General features: G+C 58.7%; 1 protein-coding gene across 6 annotated transcripts in view; it reads right to left on the bottom strand.

Annotated features, from left to right (window-relative positions):
- Positions 1-4,416: 4,416 nt before the first annotated feature.
- RGS3 (regulator of G protein signaling 3) overlaps positions 4,417-20,048 on the bottom strand; it is a 117,898-nt gene continuing 102,266 nt past the window's right edge. For 5 of the 6 annotated variants that reach the window (XM_028511490.2, XM_028511493.2, XM_036022094.1 and 2 more), the window contains 6 exons: positions 18,611-19,588; positions 10,875-10,939; positions 7,288-7,389; positions 6,847-6,908; positions 6,117-6,283; positions 4,417-5,384 (listed from right to left, as the gene is read on the bottom strand). In XM_028511490.2, coding sequence (XP_028367291.1) covers positions 5,199-5,384; positions 6,117-6,283; positions 6,847-6,908; positions 7,288-7,389; positions 10,875-10,939; positions 18,611-19,588 — 1,560 coding nt within the window. In that variant the 3' untranslated portion in view covers positions 4,417-5,198. Of the gene's footprint in view, positions 5,385-6,116; positions 6,284-6,846; positions 6,909-7,287; positions 7,390-7,488; positions 7,836-10,874; positions 10,940-18,610; positions 19,589-20,048 lie in introns of those variants that run through there. The other variant, XM_028511520.2, reaches the window with a different exon arrangement.

Genomic DNA, 20,048 nt, shown 5'->3' with positions numbered 1-20,048 from the left:
GCTCAGTGTCACAGGGTGTGTGGCGGAGATGTGGGGGGCGAGGACTGGACCTCCAGGGCAGGAGTGTGTAAATAAGCAGCAGATCCTTCCTCAGCCCCGCTGTCGAGAGGACGCAGAGGGCAGTGTCCCAAGGGGGGCGAACCGCGGAGGCCGGGGGCAAGCGGTAAATGGACAGCTCCCTCCAAGTCAGTCCTCTGGGGAAGCGGCTAAACTCCGTTTTTAGAGTCCTAACGACTCGTGGTCACACACCACACGCTCACACACTTACCCTTGGCCTGGATCCCAGCCCCTCACACCACACAAAGCACCATCTGCCCCTTCAGGAGGTCCTCAGACAGGGGGGAAAGTTTGATTCTCCTTGTTTCCCAGAAGAAACCCACAGGAAGGAGGAGGGGCCTCATCCAAGGTTCCAGGAGGGTTTGGGACAGGTCTAGGGGCAGGCCAGCTGCCTAACAGTGTAGGTGCCCTTCAGTCGCTCCTGGGACTGGCAGGTAGGACCCTGCTGAGCCCTGGTGGAGCCACCCTCTTGGGGCCCTGCTCCTGCCATTGAGTCACTGGCCATCTCTTCCCAGGGACTGTCCATCAGGCAGATGGGGAGGCGACTCCCTCCTGCGTGGTCGGTTGGGACTGGGCCTGACCTCACCTCTCCCATGGCTCAGTCACAGCGCAGGCCTCCCTCCTCCACCCCTACGTGGGGCGCCCCCTCTGCGGCCGGCCCTGTGCAGAGGGTTTGCACATATTTATTATCTCCTGAGTCCATGTGGGTCCTGTGAAGTGGATTATTATTCCCATTTCATAGACGAGATGACTGAGGCTCAGAGAGGCGAGGAAACGTAGCACCCAGCTATACTGAGAACCGAGACTCAGGACCTGATATCTCTGTGCCCCTCGGCGCCCGCCGTTCCCGGGCCCTGTGCAGAGAAGCTCTGCCCTCCGGCCAAGGAGAAGCCGTGGGGAGGGCCCTCAATGAAGCCTCTGAATCTCAGACTGGCTAGAGGTGACGTTGCTGGGAAGTTAGGGACCCGGGTCCCAGTCCCTGCTCAGTCAGGACATGCTTGTCCACTTTCTCCAAACTGTCACCTCCTCGTTTGTGAAAAGAACACAATCCTCTGACCTTCCTCAGGCCTGTTGTGAGGTCTGGCGGAGATAAGGCACGGGGCGCCCTTGGGGTGTGTGACGCAGCTGCTATTGTTTTGTATCTGAACCTGCCACTGCCCCCCCCCCCCCCGCCCTGGCCCCCCAGCCATGCCCTCGCCCCATCCAAGGTGGAACAGGTTCAGTTCAGCCCCACAGCTCCTTCTCATCCCCCCACTACCTCCTCCAACCCTCCAAAGGGGCTCCTCAGTGGCAGAGGGCCCAGGGGTAGCCCCTTCCCTCCCGCCTGCACAGCCGGGGAGAGGACAGGCAGAGCCAGATGTTTCCCAGATGTTGCAAACAATAGCAGGGAAGGCTCCTCTGAGGCCCGGCGCTGTTGGTTGGTTGAAGGCTGAGAGCTCTGAGGAAGAGGCAGGGGAGGGCCTGGGGCAGGCTGGGGAGGAGAGGCAAACTGCAGCAGCTTGCTGGGATAGGATGTCAGTGGGAGGGACCCAGAAAGGGGAGAGGAAGCAAGGGGTTGGGGGAGCAAGGCCGGGAGGTTAGGGTAGGGAGCTCAGAGGAATCTGGTGAGGGAGAGGGGGACACAGAGGAGTAAAATCCACCACCATTGCCTTACCCTCACCCCAGGGTCCCCCCTTCCCAGGGAAACAACTTTAGAACTCTCTAGAGGCTCTCAGGCCGCCCCCCCCCCCCACACACACCTGAGCTGTTTCTGGAGATAATGAGCCCCCTGTTACAGGAGGGAGGCAAGCACTGACCCAAGCAGGGACCTAGGCACCGGGCAGCAGTCTGCACCAGACTGGGGAGGGTCCGGAGGACCATGCCTGCCCCAAGCCAGACCAAGAGGCCGAGAGCGTGAGGGACCTGACTCGCCTGCAGGGAGTCCGCAAGGCTGGCACGGGCGGGCGGCCAGTGCTGAGCCTCCGCCCACTGGCTGCCGACCAAACAGCATGCTGTGCCCTCTCCCCTTTCCACCCCTCACACCCTATTTGCCAGCTGACCCCACCACGCCCAGCTAGGCCAAGATGGGACACAGGTCCGGGGACAAGCTGTTCTCAGTCCCTGGGACAGGCTGGCTTTGTCCACCAGCAAAACTGTTCCTAGAAGAACAGGGACCTGGGGCCCGAGACTCAAGGCTCCCTATCGGCTCTAGTAAGGGCAGAGCCAGGGCTGGGCAATCGGAGGAGGAGCGTTGCCACTCCGCTCTGACCCTGAATAACAATGTCACTAACAGCCCCTGACGCTCTGACCCTGAATAACAATGTCACTAACAGCCTCTTGTGCTGAAGGAGCGTGACCCTGTGCCCGATACCGGCTAAAGTTGCAGCAGGAATGACCTTGCTCGGTCATCACAACTCTGGCATCACAACTCTGGCATAAGCGCCAATGTGCACAATTCACAGACGAGAAAACGGAGGCAGAGAGGTCATGAGACAGCTTCAGAGGTTTGCAGCTCGTTGTCAGCGATGGAGCCAGGAGCCAAAACCCAGAGCCCAGCTGCAAGCACCAGGCCCCTCAGCTCACCGGGTGCTGCCTCTGTCCCTCCACCTCAGTCCTCCCACCTGTGGGATGGGAAGGGGGCTGGCCATGCGGACCTCACAGCTCTCAGACCCCACACGGACCAGCCAGGGATTGCCAGACCTCACGTGGGGACCAGCCCCAATGACACCGTACAGGTGAGGGGACTGAGCATTGACACCGTACAGGTGAGGGGACTGAGGCGGAAGCGGGTGAGGGCTGAGCCCAAGGCCCCCCAGGAGCCCGGGGCAGGAGGGTCCAGGCGCCTCTCTGCTCTCTTCTCCAGCAGCTCAGGCATAGTCAAAGCCCCTCTGAGGCCAGGGGACCTGGGTGTGAGTCATGGAAACCAGGCAGTGGGGCCTTCTGAAATGGGAATTCCATCTGCCTGACTTTGTTCTCCTGGACGCTGGTTTCCATGGTGATTTGGGGTGGGAAGGTGGAGGGCCTGGAGTGGGCTGAATCCCTGGAATAAAGAAAGGGGAGTCTCCTAAGGGCCGAGTGACTCCTCCAAGCAGCAGATGCCCACGTTCTCAATGAGGAGCCCATCTCTGCCCCCCACCATCCTTCCTGCCTCGTTGGGCCTTCACAGCTCCGAGGCAGGGAAGCCCTCCGCCACTACACAGCCAAGCAGAGCTCGATGGTCAGGTCCAGGGACTGGAAGAAGACCCAGCCCCATTCCTGGAAGAGTTCACATTCCAGAAAAGGCTGCAACACGTATTGAGCACCTACTATATGCCTGGCCCCAGGTTAGGCCTCCAGAGACCACCATTTCTGATGCTTTCCTTATGGGGGCCCATGGGGGTGACCTCACCCAGGGAGACCAGTGAGGAAAAGCAGAGAGGAGAGTGGATGCACAGCCCCATGTCCTTTGCATCTCCCAGGCCCCAGGGGGCCAACTTGAACCCAGGACAGCAGGCAGGGAACAGGATCCAAGGACAGGGGTCCAGCCCCTCCTCCACCCACCAATTCTGTCCAGCTTTAAGTGAACTCAGCTGAGCTGGTTGCCACCCCCAGACCATCCATGCCTTGGGTGCTGCCCCAGGACCCTGGCAGGTGGTATGTGTGGGCATCAGGGGAAGCTTGGGCGTCAGCTTGACCTCGGCTGCAGGCTCTCTTCCCCCCTCCAGGAGAGTGGTCCAGGGCCTCCCCCAAAATGTGGCTTTGGTCAAGGCCTTTGCCAGATTGGCATCTCCTGTTAGGCATGGATGGATTCTCTGTGAACCCTCCTCTCTGTCCCCTCCTCAGCTCTTCCTGTCCTAAAAGCCCGTGAGCCTGCGGGTCTGCAGCTGCTGCCCTGCCAAAGATCCTGGCCCCACCCACCGCCACCAACCAGAATCTCAGGGTGCAGCAGGGCAGAGAGGTGAAGGAACTCGCTGAAGGTCACACAGCCAGTTGGTGGCCAAGGTCGGATTCCATCCTGTAGCCGGTAGAGAGCAAGAGAGCCAGAGCTTTGCAGGCAGGGGGCTTAGGCTGAACTCTGTCTCTGCCACTTGCCCCCTGTGTGACCTTGGACAAGGCACCCACCTGCCTGTGTTTCACTCTCATCTATAAACTGGGGACAACCCCCACCTCCCAGGCTTGCGGAGAGATGAGATGACCAGCGGAACAAGCGTGGTGGAGCGTCTGTCACAGAGGCAGAGGTGGTCAGGGAGGGTCTCTAGCTAGTGTCTCATGTCTACGGCTCCTGGGTGGGACGCAGGTGATGGCTAGAGAGGAGGAGACGCTGGACAAACAGCCCAGCCACCAACCCTTCCAACCCCAGCCACCCTGGGAAGCCTCAAAACCAGGAACACACAGAAAGCGTCAAAACCGAGAAATAACACAGGCCCTTTATTTGCTCCAGAACTTGGCTGCTGTGTGTGGTCTGAGGGTGTCATGCTTTCCCAGGGCCCCCAAGGGACCTCCTCACTTGAGGGTGCCGGATTTCTGGGCGAGGCCAGACGGTATGACCTGCCCCTCCAGGCCTCATCGGTCCAGAAGGCCCAGCTGCCTGCCATTGGTGCCCGGGACCAGCAAATCCCCTGAAACTGGAAGATGACGCCTGCCTTTTCTGCAAGGTGGCTTTTCACAAGGCGTTGGTTAAAATATTGCACTTGTAAATTAGGAAAACTGATGAGGCGAAGGTTTCCTATTACAGGAAGACGTGCCAAGCATCCTACTACTGTTTAAATAAATAAAACTCGAGGCGGGGTCGGTCGGCGCTGCGAGCCCCAGAGGCCCCCGAGAGAGCCCCAGAGCCCCGGCCACGCCCCTGCCCCACCAGCCAGCTCTGTAAGGAACTTGGTCAATGCGAGGTCTCCGCAGCAAGGAGCAGCAGCTCCGGATCTGGCTCAGCCAGGGCCCCTGACCTGCCGGGGCCCTTGGGCCCCCTCGTACCGGGGCATTGGAGACCCAATGGGGCCAGTCCTTCTCTTCTCCAGTGGCCTAGGCCTCTCTCGGTCCAAGCCTCTCGTCCAAATGTCCATCTGTCTGTCCGGAGACGCGGCCTCTGGGGCTTGGTTGCCTCCTCCGTCGCAGGGGAGAGGGAGAGGTGGGAGGGGGCCCAGCCCTCCTGGTGCGAACACTGAGCTCTGCCCTGGCGGCCCCTAGAGCGGGGGACTCATCTTCTTCTGGTTAATGAGGTCCAGGTAGAGGTCAGAGCGGAGGAAGCGTGGGTATGAGTCCTTTTCCATGAGCCCGAAGATGCGCTTCTGTGCCAGGTCGAAGCAGCCCCGCGTGACGCTCTGCAGGTTGTCCTTGGTGTGCTCCCGTGTGTATGAGTCCAGGTTTACCTTTGGGGGCAGAGGTGGCATGGTCAGGGCTGCCTGTAGGGAGCTGAGCCCGGGGACCAGGGGTGGGACCTATCCGGCCTCCCGCCTTCAAATCCCTCTGCTGCACATCTTAAGGTTCAGAGTGGGGGCCCCTGGGTCAGCAGATTCAAGTCCTAGCTCGGTCACTTACTGTGGGGCCCGAAACACCACCCCTAGGGTCAGGCTGCCCGCGCCACACCTAGGTGAGCGGCCCTAAGCAAAGCACTGAGTTGGTCTGAATCTCGGTTGTCTTCTCTACAGATTAGGGATAACAGCACAGTCTTCTCAGAGCTGTGCAAGTTAAACAAGATTCCCCATATTGAGGAGACGGGATTAAGTCAGTAGATCTTCCCTGAACTTTGTACACGAGGCCCGCACACACTGGACAGGCGTCGGCTACGTGATCAGGCTCTCCAAAACTGTCCCGCATTTTAACAAGGATATTGCAACCTATTTTACAGGGTGCCACGAGGTTAAATACGAGAGCCCATTCATAAAGGGCTTAGCGTCTCGACAAAGGCCATATTTGTTATCAGCGGCACGCAGTTCTTCCTGCGGCCCCAGCAGGCTTCCTCTCTACCCTGGGCACAGGGTCCCTAGGAATCCCACTGCCCTCTCCCCACCCCGATCTCCTCCTGGAGGCGTCCAAGTACCCACGACCACTAAGAGGCCACGGGGCATGGGGACAGGGCTGGGGCCAGCCGGAGGCCCTACCTCCTTGCACGCCTGGATCGCAATGTACTCGGCGAAGATCTTCTTGGCCTTGGCTGCCATCTTGGACTGTGACTTGACCTTCTTAAAGTCCTCGCACGCCAGCCAGAATTCCAGGTTCTCCTCACTGAACTCGGTGCGAAGGAAGGCCTGGAACACTGCTAACCCATCTGTGAGGGGAAGGCCAGACCCTGGGTGAGAGGCAGGACCAGCCCCTCTGGCCCGCAGCACCCCCAGATTCCCTTCCCAGGGCTGTTGGGGACAGATGCCAGGAGCTCAGTAAGAGCGCCTGCTCTCACCCCTGCCAGGGGTGGTCCCACCCTGCCACCACTGCCTCTTTGTGGGCCTTAGCCAGGTCTGTCCCCATTCGTGCCTCAGTTTCCTCATCTGTAAAACGAGGGTGATCAGCCAGTCCCCTGAAGCCCGGTGAGGACAGAGCGCTTCCTGTCCGGAGAGGACAGGCACACTTGACCCACTGCAGGTCCTCAGTACGTGGAAATGTTTACTGTGATTCTGGGAATATGGGTCTGAGCACACGGGTCCCAGAGGCCTCTGGCTGGCAGTGCCAGCTCCCGTGGACAGGGAGGGGCTGGCAGAAGCTGGCTCCAAGGCCAGACCAAGGGCCTCAGCCAGGGCTCAGCCTCTCCTGACACCAGGGGCACCCCACTGGGCCCAGGAAAGAGAGAGAGGGAGAGAACACAGGGCAGGGGGGGAGACCACGGACCCCACTCACATTTATGAAGCAGCAGCTTCTCCAAGGACTCGCCCCACTTGAGGGCTTCCTCCGAGGTGGGCCTGAGGGGAGAGGGCAGGGCACAGTGAGCACGCCGTGAGGTTCCGAGGTTCTGAGAAGAGGGGTGGCTGGGTCCCGGCTGCCTCTGTCTCCCACCCTTGGTTCAGGCAGTGGCCGATCTGATTGAGGAGCTCAGGAGGGACCCACCCCCTTTCTTGGGGCCAGCATGGCTTCTAGCCCCCACCGAGACCCCTGCCTGGCCATCCTCCCCGACAGCTGCTCCCCCTGAGGGCTGCTGCATGCAGGTACCAGGCCCCTCTGTCAGAGCCTCCAACCAACCTGGAGCTGGGTCCACCAGCAGCACCCCTTCCCCCTTAACCCCAACACCACTCTGCTCCCCAGGAACCAGTGAGTGCCTGAGGGGTCCCAGGGAGCACCTACTTGAATGACTTCATCACTTTGTCTGCCTTGCCCGCTGGCTGGGCCCCGGGGGACTCATTGCGCCGCCTGAAGATGCCCAGCTTGTTCTTCATGTCCTTGGCTCTGGAAGCAAAAGCAGAGAAGGGGGTCAGTCAGCCCAGCACACTCGGCCCCTGCAGATTCGGGGCGGGGAGGCCGCGGCCTGGGGCGAGGGACACCTACTCCTTCATCGTGTGCCGTCTCTGTAGGTTCCCGTTGCGCGTGAGGTACATGCCTCGGAGCATCTCCGTAGGGCCCCCCACCTTGGAACCAGGGAAGGTTTGCAGGGAGCACTCCTGGGCTCCTGCTCCCCACCCTCTGTCCTGGGCAGCAGGCAGGCAGCTGTGGGGCAGGATGCAGCCGAGCGTGCTCGCAGGAATCCCAGCCGGACAACTGGACTCCCAGGCATAGGCTGGGCTGGGACTCAGACAGGAGGAGCCAGGAAATGGGAGGGACCAGGACGGCGAGCAGAAAAAAAAATCCCTCCTGGCCAACCCTGAGAGGGAGCCCGTGAAAGGGGCATGTGTCTGCAAGGGGCGGCCTCTAGGGCCCGCCCAGGCAGGAAGCCAGACCCAGTTATTTGTGACTGGCCTCCCCCGTTACCATGGCAGCGCCAGGGGAAGGAGGAGAAAACAAGTCAGCAAATTGCTGGGAGGGAAAAGGGGAGGGACGGGAGGCTCGGGCAAGCCAGGGTGGCAGGGCTGGCTATTTTTAGCCAAGAACTATTTTTAGCTTTGCCACTCCCCACCCCCCCTGCCGATTTCAGCATTGGGCAAAGCTGCTGGCAGGAAAGGGGTTAACTGTCCCGTGCTCCTGCTCACTGGCCAGCCCCGGCCCCTCTCATACACCCTCTACCCTGGGCACCTCCAGAGAAGAGCTCCCGCCTGCCCCGCCCACAGCCTCAGGCTCTGGCTTTGGAGACTCCCATCGGAGAACAGGCGGAGCATTCCAAAGGTCTTAACACCATCCTAAGCTTAAATAACTTCAGAAGTGCAAGTCTTATGAACTTCCAAAATCATCTTTTGAAAGTTTATTTAATTGTTAAGACATTCAGTTTTATGATTTTTCAATCATAAAGTTTTTGTTTTAATTCTGGTATCTGCTCTTCTGATTAAAGATGAAAAACGCTGACGGAAACCAGGTTGAAGTGCATGATCTAAATCACAAAGTTAAATAAGTGTAGAAGTTTAAATAATTCAACTTTCAAATGTGTTTAAGTCTGTAGCATTTGTACTTCTGAAGTTACTCAAGCTTCAGATGACACCATGACCTATGGGACACCCTCTGTAATTGAGGGGAGGGGTACCCAATGGAGGTTATGGGTGAGAATCAAAAGCCAGATAGCCCAGGGTTCGAATCCCAGCTCCAGCAGTTACCAACTGTGTGCCCTTTGTCAAGTCACTTAACCTCTCTGAATGTCAAGTTTTGTCATCTTTTAAAGAGGTATGATGAAGGTACTTCGTGTCTGCTGGGGTTGGTTCAAGGCCAAGGGGAAGTGCACGCAGAGCTTTACACAGTGCTTGCAGCAAACCTGCTCAGGCTTAGGAGCTGAGGCCCACGTGCCTCCTGAGAGTCCAGGGCACCTGCCCAGGGATGAGGACCCTGCTCTACAAGGTTCCCAGCCAAGGAGCCCGGGGATTGGCAGCCCTCCGGGTGAGGATGGGGCCCTCAGAGAGCCCGGGGGGCGGCTGGGAGTGAGAGCACACTGTGCTCTGAGAGCCCCGCTGCAGGCCCCTGCCCAGGTGAGCACACAGAAGCCCTGGGAGGGGCAGGGGCTTGTCTGAGGCCCACCCTTCAGGGGCTCCTCACTGGCTCAGAGCCCACAGTGTTTCCCTGTGACAGGCCCAGCCACGCCTTTCCTCCCAGGTACACTGCTGGGCAGACCGGCAGCTGCAGGGCATACCGGAGAGGTGCTTGGAAATCCCCGATTGGCAAGAGGACATCTCAGGAAAGGATGCCAGAGGTCAGGGGACAGAACAGGGACCCATAAGCAGCTGAAGGAGCACTTTCCTCCGATCAGAGCCGTGAGAAGATGGAGAGCGGCCTCTGGGCTCAAAGGCTCCTTAGCAGGAGAGCTGCAGGTCTCCTTCAGGGTGCTTTGCACGGAGCCTGCAAGGGACAGGCTCGGGCCCTGGCCGGGTGGCTCAGTGGGTTGGAGCATCATCCCATATACTGAAAACTCGCAGGTTCAATCCCTGGTCAGGGCACATTCCTAGGCTGTGTGTTCCACCCCCTGCCAGGGCACATGCTGTGTGTGTGTGTGTGTGTGTGTGTGTGTGTGTGTTAGAGCCAGCGTGCCAGTTTTCAGGTCCCAGCTCCACCGCTTATTTGATACGTGACCTTAGACAAATAACTTCTTTCTACCTCAGTTTATTTGTAAAATAAAGTAGGTCAGAAGAAAAAAATGTGAAATAAAATGTGTAATACACATAGAACACTGTTTAGCACAATGAGTATTAGTGACTTGTGTTATTATCTCAGATTCTAAAAGTCCTCAACTAAACTTTTACGAATGTGACCTTCAGGCACTCGAAAGGCAGTGCCCGCTCTGAAAGGAGCCTGGAGCTGCTGGGCCGGGGCAGCTCCGGCACCCTGGACGCCAGCCCCCACTGCCCCCCACCGCTCCACGCTGGCAGCAGCTGTGGCCTGGGCCAGATGGCTGGTGCAAAGGACTGTGCATTTCACCTTCCCTAGAAAGTGTGACTGCTCCTGGCTGCAGAGCGAAGCCCCCATGCAGCTGCCCCAGGAAACCGAGAGGGCAGGGGAGCTGGGGGAGAGCTTCTAGGGCCGTGGACCCCAGCTAAGGTCAAGGCAAGGGGAAAAGGTTGCAGGAGGCATCTGGGAAGGATCCCTGTTCTCCTCCCCACCCCCGGCCAGGCCCAATTTGTGCATAATGGTGGGCACTGTAGGACCGGGAGGGGATGGGGGCACCCCATCCAGTTGCCACTATGTGTCCCTCTCTGCAGTCTCCAGGGCCTCAGGCCTGGGATACAAGGAAACCCAAGGAAATTCTCCACTCACTCTGCTGACAGGCACTTCTAACAAATCCCAAAACAAAAGTGTAAGCGGCCCTGAGCTCGGCCCAAAAGGCTCTGGGAATACAGGATACACTATCTGGGCCAGCAGCGCCCCCTCCTGGCAATGTCTGGGACTGTTAGCGCTCAAGAGCCAAGAAGAGGAAAGGGAACCATATGAACTACCTGTTTGGCCCTTTCTCAGAAGGCCAAAGAACTTGTCGAGGTCACTAGGCCACTACTTATCTTAGAGGCTGGGCCAGGGCCATGGCAACCTGGCTTGTTGCCTCTGTTTGGTTCGCTGTGGCTTCTGGGTACTGAATCAGCACCTCACCTCATGCTACATAGATGCTGAGGGCAGTGCCTGACGCTTAGCACCCCGGTGACGCCACCCTGGGGCCACAGCTAAGTCCCAGGATCCTGCTGTTCACTGCTGTCTGTCTGGGGCAGGACTGGGTGCCTCCCCTCCTCCCCACCTGTACCCCTGGAGGAGGCAGGGGGTGTAGAGGGGCTCCCTAAATGCAAGGGTGAGGGCAATGGACCTTTCCAACGTACAGGTTTTTGCTCTTTCTCTTCTGGGAGCCTTCATCATTGTCCCCAAGCGTGTCGGGCCCGCTCATCTGTGGAGAAAAGACACACAGGTAGTAGTCTGGGCTTCCAGGGGCTGCCGCCTGAGCAAAGAGAGGCGCAGGGGTCCAACAGCTCCTGCAAAACAGCCCCCCATGCCTCCCCAAGTTCCCACCCCTCATGAAACAGATGAGGGAGGGCGGCCTCACTCCTAGAGATGGCCTGTCCATTAGATGCAGCTAGCCTGGGGGAGCCTCCACCCAAACGGGCTCCTCCCGGTGTGTCTAGGACCCGGCTTGCTGGGAGGAAGTTGGAGACACGGCGGTAACGCAGAGGCATTGCTGTAGATAGCAGGGCAGGCCGGAGAGGAGCACTTCAGCAGGGGTTCTGCTATGTGACTCAGGCCACTTGCTGTCCCAATTTCGAAATCAAGATCACAGTGACCATAACTCAGGAATCTGAGGTCTGAAAGATACCTGGGATTGGTCAGAGTGTGTACTGTGAATTATGATACAGGCCTGAGAGCACCCTCTTGCCTTAGCACTTTCCATGGCTCCCTGGTGCCCTTGGGATAATATTTGAGCTCCATAACTGGCCGTAGAGAGTCTACAGTGAGGATGTGGGCAGAAAGGCCCATTTAACGTCTGTTACCGCCCCTTCAGTTACCTCTGCAGCCTGACCCTTGCTCCAGCAGCCTCCCCCACCTGCTCTCCAGCCAAACAGGATGTCACCCCTGCCTTGTCCACCCACCTCGGACCTTGGCATATGCTATTCCTTCCATGGAGGATGCCCTTGTGACTCTCCCACCTCCCTTTCCTCCCGAGACCCGGCCTCGGGAAAGACCCTGACCTCAGGAGAGCTGCTTCCATGCCTCCTCACCTGGGAGGTACCCCCTCACCCCTAGACCAGGGTTGTACCCACTTTACCCCCTTTGAGGTTCCTACTATACCCAAAATGGCTTATTCCAAAGCTGTCTCCTCCACTGGATTGTGAGTTCCCAAGAGCAGGCTTCTGCCTGCCTTCACCTCTGTCTGGGTCACGTTCACCAGGCCTAGTACACATCAGGGCCCAATAAGTATGTGTAGAATGAATGAATGAATGAATAAATGAATGAATGGCTAGAGAGGGAAAGCAGACTGGGAAAGATGCATCTTGAGGCCCTTGCTGCTTGGGTCCAGGCCTGTGGTTCTATCCCCCAGGCTCCACTTTGGCCCACAAATTCCACCCACTCCACCCCCATCTCCTTGCCTTCGCCTGTGCTGTGCCCCCTTCCTGGAACGCCCTCTCCTCTTCTCCCCAGGGTCTACCTCCCCCGCGTCCACCACTCCTCCACACCCTCAGACTCCCACCGTCTCTCTTGGGGCTTCCTCTGTCTCCCTTGCCTTGCCTGTGCTAGCCTGTCCTCCAGGGGAACTGGGGCCCCAACTGTGCCACCCAGAGCAGAAGCCCAGGAAATGCTCTGAGACAGCAGCGGGGCTGGAGCGCACAGAGAGGGGTGGGCTTGGACACCATGTTCCCAGACAAGACAGAAGGCCACCAGGTGTGGGTCTCAGCTTTGACTCCCCCAAGTCCTACCCTGGGCCTATTTCCCCATTTGTAAAATAAAGAAGATGGGCTAAGCTTTAAAATAAATACTGTGTTAATTCTGGAAAGGAAAGTAATCCAGGGATATCCAGCAGGAGGAGCTACTAGCCTTGGAGAAGCACCTGCCTGTGATGGATGGATGGATGGACTGATGGACTGACGGATAGATGAGGTAGAGCATTATTTATAGAGTGTGTATGATAGGCCAGGTCTTGGAATGGACATTATTCAGATACTACCTCCTTCATCTTCAGAGTAAAGTACACAGAGGCTCAGAGAAGTTAAGTCACTACACTAAGCACACCCAGCGTCTAGCTGATGGCCAGAATCTAGGCCTCTCTGAATTCAAGCCCTGTGTTTCTCCACCAGAGGATGCTGCTACTCAAATGCAAGGACAGAGCACATTCTGAACATTTTCAGTGAAAGACTCAGGGGAAGTGCCGCCTCCTTCCTGAGAATGCTGCCCCACCCAGGCTGTAAACACGCCTGTGTACGTGCACACGCAAGCACACGCCCATCTGCGATGTGAGGTTCCAGAGTTCAGTGTGCAGCCAGACCTGGGTATAGGTCTGACTTTGGAGAAATTTCCCAGTCTCTCGGCTTCAGCTTCTTTAGTTCTAATGTCAGGCACGATGACGACCACACGCCCCACAGTTGGAAGATGCCCTGGGAAAAAGCCTGGGGCCCCATGACACAACCCTGGCACACAGGGCACCCTCACTAACCAGGGGCTGCCAGAGTTCATTGCCCAGTGAGCGTTACTGCTGTTGCCTATCGAATATACAGGCTGTGTTGCGCTGGCCTGTCTAGGCAATGCCCAGAGCCCCCACCCGTGGGAAAGGGCCCTGGGTGCTGCACTTCCTCCCATTCTAACCTCAGCTTCCGTACTTTATCAGCACCACACAATGGGCCTCGGACCGCTCCCACCAGCCTGCCACCCCCAGCCTCTGCGCCGCTGGGAAACGGGCTCTTCCTTCCACTGCTGGGAGGGGGCATCTTCGCCGGGACCAGCCCATGCCAATCGCCCTGACAGAGTGGCTGGGCAGCTCTGCCCCTGGGAACTGGCCCCCAAAGCAGCCAGGGAAACCCAGGCACAAACAGGGGGTGCTATCAGCCACAAAGAGAAGAAACTGAAAACTGAGATGGAAAGTCAGGGTTCTGATTTGTGGCCCCAGGGTGGCTCCCAAGGCTCCTCCCTGCAGGAGCTGCAGCAAGGTCTGCCCAGGGCCCAGTGCGGACCCTCATTCCCATCGGCTGCCTGCCCACCGTCTGGGTGCTGCCCAACCTCCCCGACAGATGGCTCACAGAGGCAAGCAAGCCCAGAACTGCCTCCCTTCACTCCAGGCGGGCATCCCTGGGGCCTGCCCAGCCCCACCAGGCCACCTCCAGGGACTGGGAGCTCACTGCCTCTTGGAATAATAATTACAGTTCTTATTGTAGTTAGAACTGTGATCATAGTAGTGGTGAAAGAGTGCAGACTCTGAACTGCCTGGGTTTGAATCCCAGCTCCATCATTTATTAGCTGACAGATCTTAGCCCAGTGGTGTCCCTTCTCTGTGCCTTGGTTTCCTCACTTATTGGACACATATCACAGGGCCGTTAGGAGGACTGATTGAGCTAACACACAGGAAGTGCTCCGCACAGCGCCCCTCTGAGGACGTGCCCAGGAACTACGAGCCATTGTGGTTACGGCTGTTCATTGTTGAGGGCTCATGCCGGGCAGTGAGCAAAAGCGCTGTTACAAACTTTACCTCATTTTCTCCTCACGGCAGTTCTAAGGGCCATCGGCTGGTATTTCTCCCAGTTTACAGGTGAGGACACGGGGGCCCGCCGCAGTTCAGCTACTTGCGCAGGCGCTCAGAGCTGGCAAGCAGCAGGAGTCGCAGGTCCTGGTCCAGCACCCACCCAGGCCCGAGGGCCCCCTGGCAGCAGGGCCTCACCAGCTTCCCTTTCAGTCCTGGCCTGACTTCTGGGGTGTGTGGCCAGCCTTGCTGCTCTGACCAGCCCCGGCTGGCAGGTCCCACGGGGCCTTGTGGACACAGTGGACCGAGACTCTACACTTATTTGTTTAGATGTAGGAAATCACTTTTCTTTAGGCTTTTCTTCAGTAGGAGGCTGGAAGGTCATGTCACATCTTGGAGCTGGAAGGTATCTTGAGGGCCCTTCTGTGACATGCGGCCCAGCTGGGAAGATGGGTGCCGTGGGGCTGGCACGCCCCCGCCCCAATAACCCCTGCACCAGCCAGGCCCCCGCAGGAGGAGGGGACAAGGACGCATGGCCAGGGAGGGGCCTCCCAGCCTCTGTTTCCTCGTTGCCAAAGAATGACCTGTGGCTCTGGGCAGAGTCAGGCCAGGCCGGGGTGGGATTCGATGGGGCATCCCGGGCCCGGACACAGATGCTCTCAGGGTCCCCCTGGCTCCCAGGAAGAGGGAGGTGCAGGCCTGTGGATCTGCCCTGTGCTGCCTCCCGGGGGCAGCGGCAGGACGACGCTCTGGCAGCAGAGGGCACTGTGAGACAGCTCAGCTCCACACAAAGAGCCAGGCCCAGGGAGAACTCAGGGGGAAACTGTGGGCTCTCTCTCCTCCTCTCTGGACCTCAGGGGGCCCCTCTGTGAGGCGACCAAGGCCAAGCAGACCGTCTCACAGGTTTGCCTGGTTTGGACACTGGAACTCCCAGGAGACATCACTCAGCACACAAGAAGGCAGATGACAGGGGAGGGGAGGGTCAACACAGGGATGGTCACCTGGTGGCAGACAACCTGTGATCCAGGCAGCCTCAGCTCAGCCACACAGCAGCACAGTGACCAGCCCAAGGCCGCACCAGCTCCGTCTGGCCGCCTGAGGTCTTACAAAATCACAGGATCAGTGTCCTGGACACCGAGCATGGTGCGTACTGCAACCTCCTCGAACCCCCGGACAACTCCATGCAGACTCAGGTCTGCCCATTTTACAAGAGAAAACTAAAGCCCAAAGAAAGATGTCACCTGGCCAAGGTCTCAGGACCAGGCGGGAAGGGGTGGAGCTGGGACTTGAACTTGGGTCTGAGTCCCTAGCGTGAAGACTGCACCCCTCACCCCTTCACCTCCAGCCTGGTGCTACCCTGAAAACAGTGGCCCGTCAGCATCCACGGACCCTGGGGAAGCCAGGCCAGGAAGACGGAAGTCCTGGAGAAAGCACTGCCTCCCCAGCTGCCAGCCAGCCTGCATCCCCTGCCCCTCACCAGCACGAGGGGTGCAGGGTCTGGGGGAGGCTGAGCCAGGGAAGAGTGGACAAGGTAGGGCTAGCACCTGGCCTCACTCACTGGGGGGTCCAGGGCAAAACATCTCTCCCTTGGCCTCAGGCTCCCCACCATGAGACAAGGGCAGCTGGTCCACCTGGAAGCAGTCTTGTAGAAGCTGGAAAAGGGAGCTGAGGCGCCTGGTGGATGGCGGGATAGCCACTACTCCTCTTGCTGCTGCTGTCTTCCTCCCCCTCCCCCTCATCATCATCAACATGGTCCCCATTTATGGAACGCCCACCAGGCGCTGAGTGCCAGGCCCTGCCCTTACCACTTGACCCGAGCTGGGCTATTTCACCTCCTCAGCAACCCCACAAAGGAGGTATTATGACCATACCCATTTCACTGATGAGGAAGCTGGGGCTCAGAGAGGTGTAACAGGGACTTGCCCAAGGCCCACTACCAGTGAGGGATGGAGCGAGACCAGAGTGCTTGCCCAGCCTTGACCTTGTTTCCCTACCTCTACTATAAGGGTAGGCTTCTTACTAAAGCCGGCTGGCAAGAGGGAGAAGAATATGAATGCTTGTGAAGGACTCGAGACTTGGTAAGTGGAAGCCACAGAGAAAAGTAGCCACCATGGCGCTGGGGCAGCCTCCGGGGCTCTGCAGGCTCCGTCAGGCAGGCCCAAGAAAAGCAGCAGCCGGCCAATAGAGGGTGGGGGAGGAGAGAATGCCAGCGGGAGTCCCGGGCACCCGAAGGAGGAAGCTGGAACAGGAGAAAACTTGTCCAGGCCTGCTGGGCTCCCAGGCGGCAGTATCTGCCCCCAAAATAGGAGCTGAGATCAACTAATTTGGGGAACCAGAAGTGTATGCATGAAGGTGTGTGAACTTATTCGAACTTATTCGTATTATAGGTATTTGTATTCGAGCAAGGGGGGAGGGGAGAACTTGGAAGGGTCTGGTGGGGGGATCAGGATTGGGGGGCCTGAGGTAGGTGGTGGGCCTGTGGACCTCGGCCACCCTCCAGAGAGAGTATCAGGCCTCCCTGAGTCAGCTGAGGCCTCACCTCGGTAGGACAGAGGCCTGGACTCCCCTGTGGTTGCTGCACCCAGGAGCGGCCTAAGGCTATGACACTCAGACTGGGAAGCACTTCACAATCCTTGGGTGGCCTGTTTAAAACTCAGGGTCTGAGCATCTATCTCCCCAGGGACATTGTAACCCCTGAAGTCTGGAATCGCCTCCTCCTGCTGATTCTGAAACACATGAAAGTTTGAGACCCACCTGCGTTGACAGATGGGGAAATTGCAATCCAGTCCTGGTTCCTTTGGGATTCGGTTCCAATTCCCAGACCCAAAGTTTAAGGTCCTGTTTGTTCTGCAGGCCCCAGCCCGCCTCCCTAGCCCAGCCACCTTTCTGCAGCCGTGACCCCAAGTGCCGAGTCGGCTGTACTGCCGGTGGCCTCAAAGCTAAGGTTCCGTAGGCCACGGCCCGCCTCTGGGGGACAGCACGCTGGCACCTGCTAGTCACGTCTGCCCCGGGTTTGGAAGCATGTCCGTCAAGCCTGCAACCCAGGAGTCCCCCGCTCTGGCCAATGGCTGGCTTCTGCGGACACTTCTGTCCAGGTCACGTCCCCTTCCACAGAATGCCTGCCTCAGCCTTTCTGTTTGTTCCAAACCTGTTCAAGCGTCAAGGCCGAGCTGAGGGAAGCCAAGACAACAGAGAGCTAAGGACTTCTCTAGAAGCCACCCCTGATGGCCTGAGGCCCCGGGATCTCTCCTCCCTGAACTCCCGGGTCTCTGAGGGGCGGCTGCCCTCTGTACACGCTGACCGCCCCCACCCGCCTGGGGTTCCCAGCTGTTGTCATAACAACACCTGGCACCGCACTGCCTGTTAGCACCTCCACGGCATTCGCCTCGCGCCTGCACTGATGTCACCAGGCGCCAGACCCTCCCGGTTCCTCCGCAGCCACCCTGGGACGTGAGGCCCATTAATCTCTGCTTTTCAGAGAAGGACACTAGGGCTCAGAGGAGCTGAGTGACTCACCCAGGGCCACACAGTAAGTGAAAGACAGAACCGTGACTCAAGCTGGTGAGTGAGCTTCAAGGACATGACTGTGTCATTTCACTGCGAGGCCACCTTCCCGGCCCGCACAGACAGCTCACCCCTCCCAAGCTGTGACCGGCCTCATGCATTTCTGGGCCCTGCTGTGGCACACAGCGCAGGGCCGGGCACACGGCAGGCGATCAACACACACTTATTCCTCCACTTCTAAATATTCACAGCAGGCAAATAGCATGGCGCTCAAGAGCTCCGACCCCGGAGCCAGATTCTCATTCTGGTTCTGACCGTTAGAACCCTGGTGCAAGCGAGAGGACCTCTGCGTGCCTCAGTTTCCTCATCTGTAGGGAGCAGCGATAGGATCTACTTCGCAGGGCTGTTGTGAGAATTAATGAGTTGATGCAAATGGCTTAGAATAATGCCAGCACAGAGCAAATAAGTGTTGTGATTGTGTCGGCTAATGGCTCTCTAACCTTGCCGGGCATAGACAAAGTTGAAATTGTAACTATTTCTCTAGCCCCTATCTTGGGTCTTTGAAATCCAGATACACAGTGTTCTGGGCTAGGTGGCATCTGCTGTACTCGCCGTGGGGATCCCCGGGACGGCGGGGCTGCAAGAACGCAGTAGCTGGAGTCCCCAAGTCATGGGTCTAAGCCCAGGTTGTGCCTTCTGGTCTCTCGGGTCTTATTTTCTTCTCTGGCAAGTGGGTATAAGGCTCACTGAAAGGACTCACTGGAAGGCTTTGCAGGAGGGCCCTGGTAGGGGTGGGACAAAATGACGGCTCTTTCCCTGCAGCTCCTGGACGCAATGCCACCCCTCCGTCTCATGCATGCTCCCCCCCGCCCCCATTACCCTCAGCCTTCTTACCTTCCTGTGCCCCGTGAAAAAGAGGGAGAGGTGGTGCATGGAGCCGCCATTGCGGCCCAGTTCCTTCTTGAGGGTGCGGGGCGAAGGTATGGCCCAGGGGGACGCACTGCCCTCTCCGTCGGAGCAGTTCAAGGTGGTGTCGGAGGAGAAGCAGGGCCCGCGGGGCTCCTGCAGCAGGCTGCCCTCGCTGTGCGTGCGGCGCCGCAGCGAGTTCTGCACGCGCAGGGAGAGGCCACCCTCCGCGCCCTGGCCCGTCTCTATCATGCTGCTGCGCTTGGCCTCGCCGTGCTCTCCGTAGTTGTCGTCACTCGTGTCCTCATCGTAGTCCTCCTCCCCCTCGTCCCCCTCGTCCCCCTCCTCGGCCTCTTCTGCGTTCTCTTCGTCACCGGAGCTGCCCCCCTCCGCCCCGGCCTGCTGGCTATAGGTGCTATCCAGGCGGACCTCGGGAATGATGAAGGCTGGCCTGGAGGCCACAGGCGGGTCCCCGGTGGCCGCTGGTGGGTCCCCAGAGCTCGTGGTCTCCTCAGCAAGGGCCTCAGCTGGCAAGGGGGCCTGGCTGGGGGGCAGGCCTTGACATGGCGGAGGGTCCTGAGCAGGGGGTTCCTGGATGGCAGGCGGGTCTTTGCTGAGTAGAGGGTCTTCGCTGGGAGGGTCTTCTTGCTGAGCAGGAAGGTCCTGGCTGGGAGGGAGGGTTGGGGCTTCAGGCGATTCCTGGCTCGGCGGGGAGTCCTTGCTCGGTGAGGGTTCCTGCCACAGCGGGGGCTCCTTGCAGGAAGTGGGGTCTTTGCTGGACAGCGAATCTTGGCCAGGAGACGGTTCCTGGCCAGAGGAGGAGTCCTCACCGGGCGGAGGGTCTTGTCCTGGAGGAGGCTCCTGGCTGGCAGAGGGGTCCTTGCTGGGTGGGGGGTCCTCGGCACCCGGCCCCTTCCCTTCCTCCGAGGGCATCTCCCTCTTCTCATCTGCCTCCGACTCAAACATCTGGGAAGCAAAGAGGAAACAAGCAAGTTCAGAAGAGGAGGCTACTCAATGCCGGGCACTGAGCACGCACAGGCCACAACAGAATCAGGCGGCAGCAGCCTGAACCCCACACCCCACAGTCTGAAAGCCCTTTTGGCTCAGCTGTATAAGGGGCCTTGGCCTTAAATACACGGCTGGTCACTGAGGGCAGAAGGAGAGGTAGCAACCACGACCTGGCTCCTCTTGCATGCCGGGGGTCATGCCAGATTAACCCCCCCCCAAACAACCTTCCCAACAACCCCCCAAGGCAAGTGTCGTGGTCCCTCTGTGAGTGGGGAGAAACCAGGCAGTCTCTGCATTCATGGACCGCAGCCACGCCAGCTCCGAGCCAGAACGGCCTCTAAGTGGGAGAATCTTGGACCCAGCCAAAGGGTATCTGTCACCTGAACCAAAGGCTTTTTAAAAAGCCTGGTAAGGCATT

Source organism: Phyllostomus discolor, chromosome 3 (genome assembly GCF_004126475.2).
Source record: "Phyllostomus discolor isolate MPI-MPIP mPhyDis1 chromosome 3, mPhyDis1.pri.v3, whole genome shotgun sequence".
NCBI classification, from domain to species: domain Eukaryota; kingdom Metazoa; phylum Chordata; class Mammalia; order Chiroptera; family Phyllostomidae; genus Phyllostomus; species Phyllostomus discolor.
Note: the sequence above shows the minus strand (reverse complement) of the source record. Positions and strands in the feature narration are given on the sequence as shown.